We start from the raw sequence: 14,813 nt of genomic DNA, 5'->3' as shown, positions 1-14,813 counted from the left end.
TGGCGGCCCGCAGCTCGCTCTGCCCTCGGCCGCCGCCCGCGTTTGCCCGGCCGCCGCCGCAGAGCCCCGGGTCTCTTTCCTGAGCAGCTCGGCGTTGATCTCTTGGCTGTGCCTATCTCGCGCGCTGTTCTTCCTGTTGCCCTTTCCCTCGTTCATTGGAACTTCTGCTGGCAGTTTGGTTGAACCGGCTTTAGACTTGCTTAACTGAGGTCATGTTGCTAGTGGAAGGTGTTAGTTCAGTCTTGCTATTAAGTGCTCCTTTATTCTTACTTCCACTAAACAGTTGTTTTCTAGGAAGACCCATCTTTATGAAAACTAGCCATTTGTGGGTTTGAGGTTTCTTCCCGCTCCATAGTTCTTTGTAACTTGTGTCAAACTGGTTCTTCGTAATTGTTCAGTTCTCTTGATAGCTTCTTAAGGAAGATATTTTTGTCTATCGTGTTAATTAGTACAGAGCTTGTCACTGAAAGGACCTTGGAGATACCGATATTTTTGTTTTTCACTGAATCTGAAATAACACTGGAGGCTTATCATGCCTTAAGTCAGCTGTGCTGTTTAAAACTTATGTCCTTATTTGTAGTAGCAACTCTGGTTTTGTATGCTTTTTAGCTCTGTAACTTGTAATTTCATCAGCTTACTTTAAAAGCTTTCTATCTTCCTTGTGTTTCCCATTGAAAATGGAAATATTTTATTGCCCAGAGAGGTTGTGGATGCCCCATCCCTGGTAACATTCGGGGTCAGGCTGGACGGGGCTCTGAGCAACCTGAACCACTTGAAGACATCCCTGCTTATTGCAGGGCAAGGTTGGACCAGATCAGCTTTAAAGGTCCCTTCTAACCCAAACCATTCTGAGTCTGTGATCTCTGTGTGAAATCAGCCTTTCACCTTAGGAAAGTGTGTTGTACAAATATACAAAAAAGCTTGTGCTCAAGGAACTGAATTTTGTGAAGGTGAGAACTTCACTTACTGCAAGATGCTTCACCACGTAAACAAGCATGCTGGATGAATAAAGCTTGCTGGAAAAAGTGGCCAGTGGGAAGAGGTACAAGTCAAATATATGTAGTGCAGTAAGATACCAAATAATAGGGAGTCCTTTAACTTGATTAAAACTACAGTAATGTAACTCTTCAAATATGATCCTGATGACTGCAGGGAGAATAGTGAAGGTATTTAATACTGGAAGATGAAGCTCTTAATGAAATATACTGATGCACCAGAGCTTGCAGTCATTTACTCTTTAAGGTGCCCTTAACCATCTCCTTGATGCACTTAAACTTAAGAATTTTGTGGGCTCTTGCAGCGGAAGCTTTGAATATAGACCCAACTTCTGCTATAGAATTGGTGTCACACTCGCAGCTTCAAAAGATCAGTGAAACTGAGGTCTGATTCCAGTAGCAAGTAAAGCAAGTTTAACTCTTTGCTCTGTTGGGTATTGCTGTCTTTTTGACAGCCTATGACTGCTGTAATGGGATGGTTGAACAAGAAGCTGAAGACTTCAGCGGGTTTTATAAGGGTTTAAAATACAACTTTAGGTGTGACAAAACCTGTGAGCATTTTGATTAGATATATGAAAATAAGCAGAAATGAGCGTGTCTCAAGGAACTGTATTCCATATGCACAGGAGGAAAATAACTTTCTGAACACAAATTTCCTGTACCTGTTAACTTTCATGCAGTTGAGTTTTAAAATTGGGACTAGGCTGGTAAAATGTCCAGCCCTCTTATGTAGAAAGTTGTTTGGTCAGCTGGGAAGCTTCCTTTCATCAAGAAAGTGTAATTGCCATACTGGGGCGTTCTAAGATCCTGTCTCTTCCAGTAGCAGATGCTTGGGGAAGAGTGTAGGCAAAAAGTTGTGCTCAATGTGATGCTTCCTCAGGTAGACCCTGTTAAAACGTGGGAAACGGCAGTTCAGGGACTTCATGAGCTTGAGGTTGCATCTAGATAGCGTTTGAATTAATGATGGACTTGCCTGTGAACTGATGGAGCCTTGCCTTACATCTGTGCTTGTCCTTGTTCGCCTGGGAAGTTGTTTGAGACCTTGAGCTGCTGCTTCTTGTTTAGGGGAGCCCTACGATAAGAAAATGCAACAGGCAGGGCTGAGTTTTGTTCTAGCCCCAAACTCATTTAGTCCATCCTCAAATACCCAAGGGACACACTAGGTAATGTTCAGAAGAATAAAATTAAGTTAGCTTTAAACTGCTTTTGGAGTTTGTTTGTTTGAATATGAAAAGAAACAGGAACTCTTTTCATATTAATATATGGCAAGATAGAAGTAAGGACTGAACAGAAAGTGCTGTTTATTAAAGGAACAGAAGTTATTTCCGCTATGAAACCCCAGAATGTCTGGAAAAGCAGCATTTTTGACATCTGACATGTAACCTCATTATGCTCTGCTATATGGAACCCACAGATCAATCAATGGTCTGTTGAGAGTGAGACCGTAGGATGTTGATGTTAATGACACACTTCCCCTCAGGACAGACTTGGCTACCCTGCAGGAAGTGGGGTGAATACTAGGGTATAAAGTCAATGTTTTGACATGTCTGATCATAGACTAGGAATATTTTTCTGTGGAGACGTAGAAACAAGAACCAGTCAATTACTTCATGATTTCTAACTCTGACATTTCAAAACTGAAAGCATTTACAAGGCTAAGCGGGATATTTTCTTTTAAAATCTTAATTTGATTAAAAATGTTTCTATTAGACTTGATTTGAAGCTTAACGTTACTTTTTGTGCACACATTCTTAAAAGTTAAATCCTTCATGTTAATTCTTACAGGATATCAGTTCTTGTACTAGCCCTTAAACTTTAAAAGAGTTTGTTCTGCTTTATCCTGCTAGTCCCTGAAATCTGGAGTGGTCCTCAGGCTGCTGAGTTTTGAGGGCAACTTTCATACCTCTTGCGCTTTGTCTATCGAATCATGCATTGCTGTTAGCTCATAACCACTACAAACACTTGTTGCTTGTAAATCTTGGTACAGTATTGTGTGTTCTGTAGTGATCGCTTTTAAAATAGTATGGTGCTCCTTCTGAATTGGAGTGTTGGAATTGAAGAGTGGCATAAGGAATAGGAGTTACAAAAGTGGGCAGCTGGGCTCTGGGCTGACGTGGGGGAAGCTGTTGTTGAAGTCAGAGGAGGTGGACAGGACAATGTGAGGAAAGAGGAAAGGATAAAAGATGAAATGGACATGGAAAACATGCACGATGATCTAATGGGTTATTGGATAATGTAGCTGTGAAAGGAAGGAAAACAGGCGTTTAGAGATTATTTTCAGCACTGTTATTTAATTAAAGTGTAGTAAGTGTCTCTGCTGGACTGTATAGCATACAACATGGGATTAGGTTTGTTTGACCAAGAAATAGTATTTCAGAAAATACCAAGTTATGTATTCTGGTTCATTTCTGCATACAAAGTATATGCTAAGCATATACACAGGTATTTCCTCTTTTGCATGAGGTTCCAGTGGAACTGCTGCTGGCATAAGTTTAATTTATTTTACTCAGGAATACTGTATTCACTTGTTGGAGCACCACAACTAACTTGCAAATAGTTCAGTATACCGTTCGGCTTTTACAACTGATAAAGATAAATGTATAGTTAAGAAAGCTATTTCAGCCCTCTCTTCGTATTTTAGTGAAGTATAAGTAAATGAGAAAAAATGGATGTTCCCAGCAAGCCTCACCATGATGTAGAGTTTTTCTGTGGAGAGATTACTTCTGGAAAACTATATAACAACATTAAAATATTCTGTGTTCTCACAGCACTACTGTTTGCTGTCGGCCTTGAAAGAATGTATGTTTCAGCCAGTGCTCTTGAAACCCTGGAAGTGATAACCAGTTCCTTCATTACTTGAATCTAATAAACAGTTTTTTCCTAGTATGTTTACTAAAAATCTTGTTTTCCATTGTTGGGATACCTCCAGCAGAAATGTCCAGCTATGGCTAAACTGAAACATTACCGTGGTGTAGGGTAAGTTCAGAGTTTCCAGGATACAATTTGAAGCAGCAGATTCTATGTGCAGTCTCTCTCCTGGGAGAGGAGAGCAACATCCAGTACCAATAGGCCTATATACGTATTTTGCAATACTGATTAAAAAAAACCCCAAATTCTCTGACAAGATCTGAGTAATCTGAATTCTAGCATGTAGGGAATGTTTTTCGCTTTTTACTCATTTTCTGTCCACAGTTGTTTACCTCCCTGTGAGGTGGGAGGCGAGGGATTGCTCTCAGTTGAGGTGAAGCTTTAGGACAAAGAGCAGGAATCATTTGGGATCCCTCTCCTGCCCTGTTGGGACCCTGTTAATATAGCATAACTGCTTCTTGACCTTACTGCCTTAAACTCGATGTTGCTGCTTGCCATGGTGGCTCTTTTTGATTCAGCACTTGGGGAAGCCATGTCTCCCCAGACAGACTTGGGGAATATATTTTAGCCCCATTAAATATATGTTGGGGAGAGCTGAATGTAGTCTCGGGGTGTTGCAAACTGTGCATTTGTTCCCTGGGTATTGCAAACTCTGCAGTTGTTCCCTATGTTTGGGTAAAAACCAAAAAGAAGAGAAGAGGAAGAGGTGAGCCTTTCCTTAATAAAAAGTTTCTCTGCAGTGGTGTCTTCCCTCTGTTGAAGCAGAGAATCTGCAAGGAGCATGGCGTCTCCTTTCCCTGGCACTTCATGGTTTCGTAGTGCTATCAGCTGAAGTTGGTTTGAACTAACAAGAAGGGTGATGTGTTACCAGTTAGTATGGTGTGACATGTCAGCCTACAGTTTTGGTATGATTTGGTACTCTGTACTGTTGTAATTGATAATTTTGGGGTGTTACTGTGTTGCCTGCCACTGTTTACTCTGGTAACCTGGAAAAAGGAATGTAGCAGAAGGTAAGCACACAGCTGAGAAGCATCTCTGAGTAGTTTCTAGTGAGAAGTTTCTAAAACCTTCAGCAAAGCTAAGGTCTTTGTTTCTATCACTTCTGAGGCAATCCAAAATTAATTTTACTCATTTTCGTGGTGTCCTATGAGTATCTGCTTTTAGCTACTGCTGGTAGTAGGGTTTCCTGTGTTGTTTCTTGGGTAAAAAGTGCCAAGATACTGTTCGGGGCATTCAGAATGGGGAAGCTACAGATGAAGAAGTATTTATGTAGAGGTGTGTGTGGCTTTCAGTGGTCATATATGGAAAGTGCTTGCATGCTTAACTTCAACAAATGGTCAGAGGGTGAAGCTTCCTGAGGTCTGAGTGGACTTACTATCTTGTGGAAAGGGAGAGACTTGCTTCTGCTGCTTCCCTTTCTTTTGTTTCTATGCCCATCTGACCTGTTGACGAGCCAGGTCTGCTAACAATAGGCAGTAACAACAAAACCAAATGTAGCACAAGTACAGATTTTTCCATCTGATCTTATGAACCAAATTACCTCACCATGTAGTCAGACAAACCCAGGGGTAAAAGGAGTGGGTGGGTGAGTACGAACTGTATGACTGATTAAAGGGGTGTTGAGCATGCGTTTTAGTGTCAGCAGGCTCTGAAGTTAGTCCTAAGACTGTGTTGCCACAAACTTGAAAGCTGTGAGAAAAATAAAGTTGAAACAGAGGGGAGATATTAGCTAAACTTAGAGGTTCCTACATGACTTGCACTGACTCATGGTGAATTAACAACTTTTCTTCATAAACATCTTTGCCTTCTCTCTTAGAAGAGCAAATACAAAATGCGACACTAGTAGAATTTAATGTATTTTAATATCTTGTCTTGGAAAATGAGCACAGCAGCATGGATTCTTCAGCAATGTTCATGGCTTGGATTCTAGCTATCCCTAGTGCACATCTATGAAGTGTCTTTAAAACATTTATGATTTTATTATAGGATTATAAATGTTGACTTTCAAATAGAACTCTACTGGAAACTCAGCTCTTGGAAGCTGTTGTATGTTACAGGAATTCTGCCTATAGTAAGCACTTCAATGGCTGGGTTTTGTCAAAAGAGTGAAACTGGATTTTACAAGCTGATATCTGTGTTTGACTGAGGTCTCTATTCTGCTGTGATGCTGTTTAGTTAAAATTCTAATTCCTTTCAGAAGATAACCAACTTAACTTGCAACCATAACCCAAACCAGTTGTTCAAAATGACTTGCTTCTGATACCTGTTGTAAAAGCTTCATTGCATTTTAACAAATGCTCGAAGTACTTCTTTGGGGTCAAATACTAGTTTTTGCTCAGGTTTTACCTGCCAACACTAGCATAAACTGGCACTCACATCAGTAAGTACGATCACTCAAGTGGTGTGTGTACACAAACTAGTTATTACACGCCTTATGGTACTGCCCAAAGCAAAAGTTGCTGGGAAGACACCTAGTTAGGATAGTGCTTCGCTGTTCTGTGGCAGTGATTGTTGGCATATAGTTTGTGAGCAAACACTGTTGCATTTAGTTGCAGACAAATAGTGATAGTAGGAGGCATAGCTATAAAGGCAGTAGTAAACCCAAAATTTAGCTTAGAGCTACCAGTAGTGAAGAGAGAACATTGGGAAAATGTGTAGGCATTTCTTTTCCGAGTGCAGCAGTGTTCCGCTTGAGCCATGTTTGCATAGTAACTTACTTAGCTGGCAAGCGTGGACCTTGATTAAAATTTAGTTGTACAATATCCAGATTTAGAAGTCAAAAGCAGTAAACTGTGGTTTGTTTTCTGCATTAGCTGCCAGCTGTAGTTACAGATTTCTTCCTTCAGCCCACCACCACTTTCATTTTATAACCTTTGCCTCTTTTCAACCTGTTTTGAACATCTCTGCTGTTCTCATGACATGTTTTCCTGGTGGTTTTAGTTTTGCTATGCAGCCTGCAAGCTTTGTTTTGGGTCTTCTGAGTGTAGAGAAGCAAGTGTTTATACAAATGGCAAAGGGAGATTATTTTTATGCTCTCAGGGGCTTTTGTTTCTCTGTATCTAATCCGGCAAAACTGTTGCTGCTTATGTCTCCTTTTGGTTGCTTGCCTTGATGTGCAGTATCTGACTCTGGATGCTGGTGACAGACTAAAATTAGCTTGCTTACTGCTGCGGCCCCAGGGGGGTTTCCAGTTAACTAATAGTTTTCCAGAAGACTCCAATGCATGTGAAGTGATTTGGACTTGGAGGAGGAAGTTCTGAACTGTCTGAGCAGGAAGGGTGTAGCATGTCCTCTAGTTTAATAGTCTTTTGGTGGGAGATTTTAGCCCAACTGTCAGTGCCGCAAGGCTAGAATAAGTGATACTGACAATTTAATGGGTTTGTTTTGTGCAGTTTGGGTCCAAACTAAAGGGTATCTTGTGACTGGTTTTACCTCTTGGCTTTGAGATTCTGAAATCCCTATACAACCCTATAGTCTCGGCAGTACTGTTTAAGTAAATTTTATACTTTGATTGCAGTAATACATGGGAGAAAATCAGAAACAGATGGTAAAGGATGAAGCTTGACAAGCTGTGAAGGGTACATTAGAAGAAAGTATTAAGTCATACACAGAAAAGCTTATGAATGAACTCTGGGAGATGGTGCTGTGATGCTAAGTTTATGCTTGTCCATATACATGTGCTGAGAGAACTTAAGTATTGGTAATGCTTTATTTCTGTCAGTTACTTAGACAAATAATGCATTTCCTTTTTTGTTTTCACAGCTGCATGTAACTGGCACTGTGGGTGTCAAACCACTGACTTAATTACTTAGCTAGTATACCACTGACCTTTAGTGGGGGGACCATATTGCAAACTCTCTCTCGCTAACTTAGGAAGTTTTTTCCTTAAATTTAATTTGCCTGTTTGCTAGAATGTGAGGAATATGAGAGGGAGGATGCTGTTATTTAAAGGTACGATCTTCGCAAAGTAATAATTACTCTTTCTCTCTTTAGGAGATACACATAAAGGAACCTATAGAAAAGGAAGTAAATCCTTGCTTATTGCCAGGTAACTTGTATATTGTATTATTAAAATTAAATAATAATTTAAAAAAATCATCTAAATAATATTTAAATATCCCCATGTCTGCAGCAAATGCTCATGTAACTTCAGTGTCCCAAACAATAAAAAAAGAGGGTTTGGTGTAATGACCCACACAGGCTGAAATGTTTTAAATATCTATGCATGGGTTGTTAAAAAAAATTAAAAATTCAATTTTTAGAGAATACAATGTCTTTGGGTAAGCTCCATATGGAGAACTGTCTATACTTCAGTTTGCCCTGTTTCTTAAAAGATAAAGTTGGGTGGTTTTTTGTTTGTTTGGAACTGAAGACCAAGAACTAGTAGAAGCTTACTTTCTAGTTGCTTTGCTTCTACTGTGAGTTACTTAGGCCTTTTTGTTGCCTCATTAACTGTTAAGTTGGTTTTTTTAATTTACAGTTCTTTCTTTTTAAAAATTCTTTTCCAAGATCAGGAAAGATAACGTTACTAAGATAAAATGCAAGTAAAAGCTTAGAATAAACTAGTACTGTTCTGTTGGGTTTTCTGCACTTTATAGGGAAGACCAAGAGTCTGGCTGATTATACCTATTAAAGCCTGGTTTTACTGTCTTAAACTTGAAGCTCGGTTCCTGCTAATGTTAAGAGTAGAACTTCATTGACTTATTTATGCAACTTGTGTTCGAGAACTTTAAAATAGCCCTGGTACCTGTAAAATAAACAATGTCTCCAGTCAAAGCTGTGAAAAATTAACCACGATAAACTTGTAATAATCAACTCAAATGTTTCAGCACGCTTTGAGTTCAGCAATAAGGAAAACTGGAACAGTTTTCAACTTTATTGACTGTATTAACTACTCTTCAGTGGGCTTTGGGTTTTTTTCAAGTACACACTCATATGGTTGCTCTTCAGAATTCCCCATGTTGCTCTCCTACCACTTAAAGTAGCCATGATACAAGTAGTTCTGGTTACAGAGCTCCTGAAAGTGTGCACTTGAACAGTGTTCAGTCTGTCTTGAGTAATAATAACGTGGAAGGCTTTCAATGTACTGATTCCAGGAGCTGCCTCTTAGTCTTTTTTTGTAACAATGATGAAATATCTTCAGGCATACAGTTATGAGAAGTTGTCAGGAAGTTAATGCTGAATTTAAGATAACAGTTGAAATAATCCGATGATAAATGGCAGTTATGTTGCAAGTCCATGTTTCGTTTATACAGGTGAACTGCTGCTTTGCGAGGCAAGCACGGTATACAAGTATATACAAGAAGATGGGTCAAATCGCGGCACCTATGGGAAACTTGTATGCACAAACTTCAAGATTGCTTTCCTTGATGATGATTCTGCTTCAGATGATAATGTAGGAAGTCAAGTCTTCTAATTATTACCAAACAGGATCTCAAGACACATAGTGTCGCTGACTAAATAATCATGTCTTTCCCTTATATAAGGATACAGAATGAATGTAGATTTATAAGTTTTAATGGCTTCAGACTTAACCAGTCTGTATCTGCTTGATCTATGCAGATCCTTCCTCAAGCTCTAAAGACTATTTTAGTAAAAATGGTGCAAACCTGCATGGGGACACTTACACTAGACATAGTTTGTAACTCTTTGTATCTTGTGAATTGGTAATTTTGTGAAGCTTAAGTTAAAAGAATTAATTGGTTCGAAAATTAAACCAATAGTTTAAACCTGATTTCTGTCTGCTTGTCTAGCAGCAATTGCAGAAGTGTCAATGTCAAACGTACTTCTAATGTTGTATAACACCTGTCTGATTTGACTTTGGGCTACATCTGAAGAACCATTTCAGAGCTGCACAAGACTAAGCTGATATTCAGTGGAAATGCTTTAGAAAATGGTTTTTGTGACTCAGTAAGGCTCTGAATTATTCCATTCAAAGTCAGGTGTTGACTGCAAAGATTTGAAAACCTGATACTATTGACCTGGCAAACATTAAAAAAGCTTAAAAAGTCCCCAAATCTTAGAAAACAGTGGCATCTTGTTTCTTGTGTTTTAGGTGCTCAAACTGAGCTGTCAAAGGGGAATGGTAATGCCACACCTTTTTTGATATGCTTAAGCATCTGGAACAGTGTGGTCCATTTAAGTGATAAAAGTGAAGGAGAGCATAGTGTATGGCTCTTGAGCGTAAGGTGATCTTGACAGTAAAGAAGAATGAGAAGAATACGATTTGGCACACATTGATTACAGTTGGAAGTTTCTTGGGGTAAAATTTCAGGGAGTTTAAATGTTAAACTAAGGCTTCTGCAGCCAAATACGGATTTTTGGACCTTCTGGAATTAGTTGGGACAAAGCTGCTGGGTCTTTTCCACAGATTGTATGACATTTTTGCTAAAGTTGGTAGTGACCATGCTAATTTCTGTTCCATCATGAACTTTAAATACTGGGTTTATAGTATGCCAAGTCAACTGTATTTCTCTTAACAAAAGTTCAGTATTAGCCACTTGATCCAGAGTAGTAGTGTAGACCTAGAAATAATTTGAATGGATTAGCTCTGTTCACAGCTGCCTTCATGTAAAGTGTAATTTGCTGATGTAGTGTAGATCAGCCTTCTTGTAATATTTATTTAATAATATTTATGATAACGATTGTGGCATCAATCAAATGTAATTTTTAACCCTGAAGTCATCAAATAATGTAAGTGAGGGGAGCCCCAAATCATTTCAAGTTTGGCAAAACAGTAAATGAGAGACATGCGTTGTGCTTGTCTTCATTTTACGCATTGATAAATATAGCTGTTATGTTGGAATATTCTTGGGATACTTGTTCTTTCAAGAGACTTTCTATTTCCTGCCAGGTTCCCATAGCAAGGAAACTTGTCATAAAAGGGCTTGGATTACATCAAGTTACTGTGTTTCCTGTTTACCGCAATAATTCTAGTTTGAAAAGCAGCTGCTAATAGAAATGCATGGTCTGAAGCTATTTGAAAAGTAGAAACTTCCTCTAAATTTCAAGCACAGCTGAAATTTATAAAACTAGATCTGCAGTTTATAAACTATGCCTGTGTAACCTGCATCTGTCTGTATTTTATGAACTGTTCTTCAGTGTTCTGCTTTACACAGCTTATAAGAATAAGAAGTAATGCTGATATTAAAATAGATACTGAATACATCCTTTACTTGTGAGAAGTTGCTACTGCTTAGTAGTGTGAGATTGCTAAGAATTTTTTTCATGTTCTAGGAGCCACAATTTAAGAACAAGATCGTAGGAGAAAATGACATAACCCTGCAATGTGTAGATCAAATATATGGAGGTAGGTCGGTTTTCTCCTCTTCATCTAACACGCCTCACACTTCCAAGTGTCTTATAGTGCTGGTGCCCTTTGTCTGTACATGTACATCCTTTTTAGAAAACTGATATGAGTTGTCACTTTGGAAACTAGGATTGGGTAGTCTGGAAAAAACAGCTGCAGTTATATTTAATGATGAAATGACAGACAAGAGGTCTATGAGAACCTAGTCTTATCACTCAGTCTTGTCAAAGCTACATTTTGATTGTGTTGCTGGGACAGATGAAACAATTACTTAAAAATGCCATGATTCAAAACAAAGAAGAATGTACTGTAAAAAAAAAATCTCTGATTAAGACTAGTGCACAACAATCTCCCAGTGTATGAGCTATTTTTGTAAATATGGAGGTATTCACTTTGTTTGAGCAGTGGCACCACAGAGCAGTACAGGTACCAAATTCACAAACAATACCTTTTGTTTGTTTAAGGGAGCTTTGTCTTATGAGATTCATGTTGTCTTCAAAATATCAAAGGAGATAGAAAACAAGATTTCAATTTACAAATAAATCAGTGAGTGTTTTGCAGTGGGGCTTACAGGTATTGCCTGTATTGCTAAAAAAGGTAAACGAGAATAGGGCTGGCAATCCGTAAGTAGTGGGGAAGGCTTTATTGAGAAGCCTGGCTTTGGGCTGGTGTAGGAGTATTCTGTGTACTTTATGAATGGTGGTGTGGATTCTTAAAGTAGTGGACTAGTGGAAGACGAGTGGAGTCTGGTTATGAAATGCTATTTAGTTTCATATACGGTGGCCTAGCTGGCAGCACTTGAAGTTGTGAAATGATACATCCTCAAACAGAATTGAACAAAGGGCTCTCTTGGGAGATTTATGGTGGTTAAAAAAATTAGGTTGGTTTTTTTTTTAGGAACTTAGAATGATCTCTGTTGTTAGGGGACTTACCCTCAGCTAAAACTGCTAAATTATGTTGTTTATGCATCTCAAAACTTTGGACTTACTAGGCAGTCAGAATATGAACAGAAATAATCACTGAGCAGCTGCCTTGCTGTAAGTTCGGTTTCTACCTTGCAGGAAGTAGTTTGAGCGGGTTTTAAAAAAAAATAAAATTGAGTGTATTAGCACAAAAGCTTTCCAGTCTGCTGTAGGAGCCTTGTTTTGCCTTGCTAAAACTTGGGCTTGAATTAGTTTCTTGATAATTTTCAAAAGTCAAGGAGGGATAGATTTATCAACTGATGGCAAATTTCTTTCTGATATTTACTTAGAGTTTTTAATTTTGCAGTTTATGATGAGAAAAAGAAACTTCTAACTGGACAACTGAGAAAATACCCAGAGAAGCTAATTATCTACTGTAAAGACCTTAGAGTATTTCATTTCTGCTTGAGATACACAAAAGAGGAGGAAGTGAAAAGAGTAAGTATAGTAACTTAATTTGGTTTTTAAGCTTAGTGTTGGGTATTTAGTTGTGGGGACGAGAGAAGGATGACATTCATACTGAGAGATGCCTTAAATTTTAAGTGTTTTGTGCTCATTCCCAGTTGAGAGAGAGTGTAAGACTGATTTCTGGCTAATGTGACTCATTAAACATTATTATGTATAGCACTGTCTCTTTGAAGAAAACTGGAGCTTGAGTGCTAAATTAAATTAGCTTCAGCTCAGGAAAACTTGTAAGGCTGTTCTGTTTCATGATATAATTTTATTACATTTTAGACTTCAGCCTTTTTCATATGAAAGCAGGGTTTTTATCCTGATAATTAGGGTTCTTTTGACAGGTTAATCTGAACTCCAAACTAGGAGTCCACTACCTTTATTTAGATAAGAGTCATTCTGGAAGTTAAACAGATACAATACTTTTCATTAAGCCAGGTAGGTATAGTGTCTTGCAGACAATGGAGGCTTTCTAAAAGTCAGTTTCAGCTGTGGGGTAGAACCCATTGAACAGTTTTGTTTAAAACCTTGGAAAGGGGGGTAAAAAAAATCATGCTTTTTACACTGACAGTCTTAGTCTGTGTTTGGGTGTTAATTTTTGGTCCTTTCCTAGATCGTCAGTGGTATAGTTCATCATAGCCAGACTCCTAAGCTGCTAAAGCGCTTGTTTCTGTTCTCTTATGCATCAGCTGCCCCAAACAACACAGGTAAATCTTTTTCTATTTTGAGTTGTATTTGCTGCATACTGTTAGTTCCTTAAGCAGTCTGGCACACTTAGTAGCTGAGTTTGTGCTTGGCTTATGACTATACCCTGCTGGCAGATAGCCTCAGAAGATTCATTTTTCTCTTGTTATGCATTTGTTGTTATGCATTAAAATTTCTAAATTTTCTAGTGCTGGTTCCTGTGTCCCCCAATGTAGTTGCACAGAAGTTTTCCAAGCAAGAGTACCATCACTGGACTGAAAACTTACTGTGATCAATATGTGCAAATGCTTTTTATGTGATTCTGACTAGAGTGCTCTCATCTAGAAAATATTTTGCTTATTTTATCAGTGTTTTTTCTGTACTGTTGCAGTGAACCAAACTTCCTGCTCCTAATTCTTAAATTATTACATTTTCAGTGGCATCTGACAGAAAGTATTTCCCTTTTTGCTCTTATTTGCAAGCAACCTGCTTCTCCTAGGCAACTGCAAAAAAACCATAGGTTTTGCATAGCAAGATTCCAGTGGACGTCTGACTTCCTCTAACAGCTAACTTATTACATAATCTTCCAACTTGATCAAACTTGGCAGAATAATATAGTAACCTGCAAAATTCAAGATAAAAAAATTGTCAGTGCACTTTCTAACATTTCATAGTTCAGTCTTCAGCTGAAGTGATTGCACTGTCTTGAATTGGGAACCTTAGGGCGCCAGAATGCCTTTTCCTTTCAGAGGGAAGTTTTGATGCACCCAAGGAATTAATTGGACACTTACCAAAATATGTCATGGAATTACAGAATCATTGAGGTTACAAGAAACCTGCGGAGATAATTTAGTTGTGCTCCTATCCATTTCCCCGTTTTTAGGTTAGGGTTAACTACAGCAAGCTTACCAGGGTCATGTCCAGTTGGGTTTTGACTGTCTCCAAGGATTGAGACTCAACAACCTTTCTGGACAGCCTGTTTCATTATTTGACCGTCCTCAGGGCGAAAAAGTGTATTATGTTTAAATGGGATTTGCTGTAGCTCAGCTTGTGTGCACTGCATCTTGTCATGTAAATGAATACCACAGAGCCTAGATCCATCTTCTTTACTCCCCTCTCCTGCTTCGGCCCCCAGTCAGGTGTTTATACATGCTGGAAAGATTCTCACCCCTCTGTGCCCCCACTGAGCCACGTTTTCTCCAGGCTGAATGATCCCAGCTCTCAGTCTCTCCTTGTATCAGGTGCTTCAAGCCCTTTAATGATCTTAATGGGCCTTCAATGGTCTTGGTCCAGAAGGCCTGCGCCTGTCTTGTACTGGCGAGCCCAGCACTGGACACAGCACTCTAGGCATGGCCTCACCAGTGCTGAGCTGAGAACAACAATCACCTCATTCAGCCTGTGAACAATGGTTTTCCTAATGCAGCCCAAGAAATATTAATGGTTGGCTGCCTTTGCTGCAAGGGCACGTTGCTGGCTCAGGTAGTTTCTGCAGGCTTCATCTGTAACCGGTGTTCAGTTTGAACTACAAACATCAGAAAGAGT

General features: G+C 39.0%; 1 protein-coding gene across 1 annotated transcript in view; it reads left to right on the top strand.

Moving 5' to 3' along the window:
* Positions 1 to 3,939: 3,939 nt before the first annotated feature.
* Positions 3,940 to 14,813, top strand: part of MTMR12 (myotubularin related protein 12) — a 30,613-nt gene continuing 19,739 nt past the window's right edge. Inside the window, exons 1-7 of the mRNA XM_035902746.1 lie at positions 3,940 to 3,971; positions 4,188 to 4,236; positions 7,857 to 7,911; positions 9,119 to 9,258; positions 11,100 to 11,172; positions 12,442 to 12,572; positions 13,201 to 13,294. Of these exons, the coding sequence (XP_035758639.1) occupies positions 3,940 to 3,971; positions 4,188 to 4,236; positions 7,857 to 7,911; positions 9,119 to 9,258; positions 11,100 to 11,172; positions 12,442 to 12,572; positions 13,201 to 13,294 (574 nt within the window). The remainder of the gene's footprint in view (positions 3,972 to 4,187; positions 4,237 to 7,856; positions 7,912 to 9,118; positions 9,259 to 11,099; positions 11,173 to 12,441; positions 12,573 to 13,200; positions 13,295 to 14,813) is intronic.

The sequence above is a fragment of the Egretta garzetta genome, unplaced genomic scaffold (genome assembly GCF_000687185.1).
Source record: "Egretta garzetta isolate BGI_Z169 unplaced genomic scaffold, ASM68718v1 scaffold59, whole genome shotgun sequence".
NCBI classification, from domain to species: Eukaryota; Metazoa; Chordata; class Aves; order Pelecaniformes; family Ardeidae; genus Egretta; species Egretta garzetta.
Note: the sequence above shows the minus strand (reverse complement) of the source record. Positions and strands in the feature narration are given on the sequence as shown.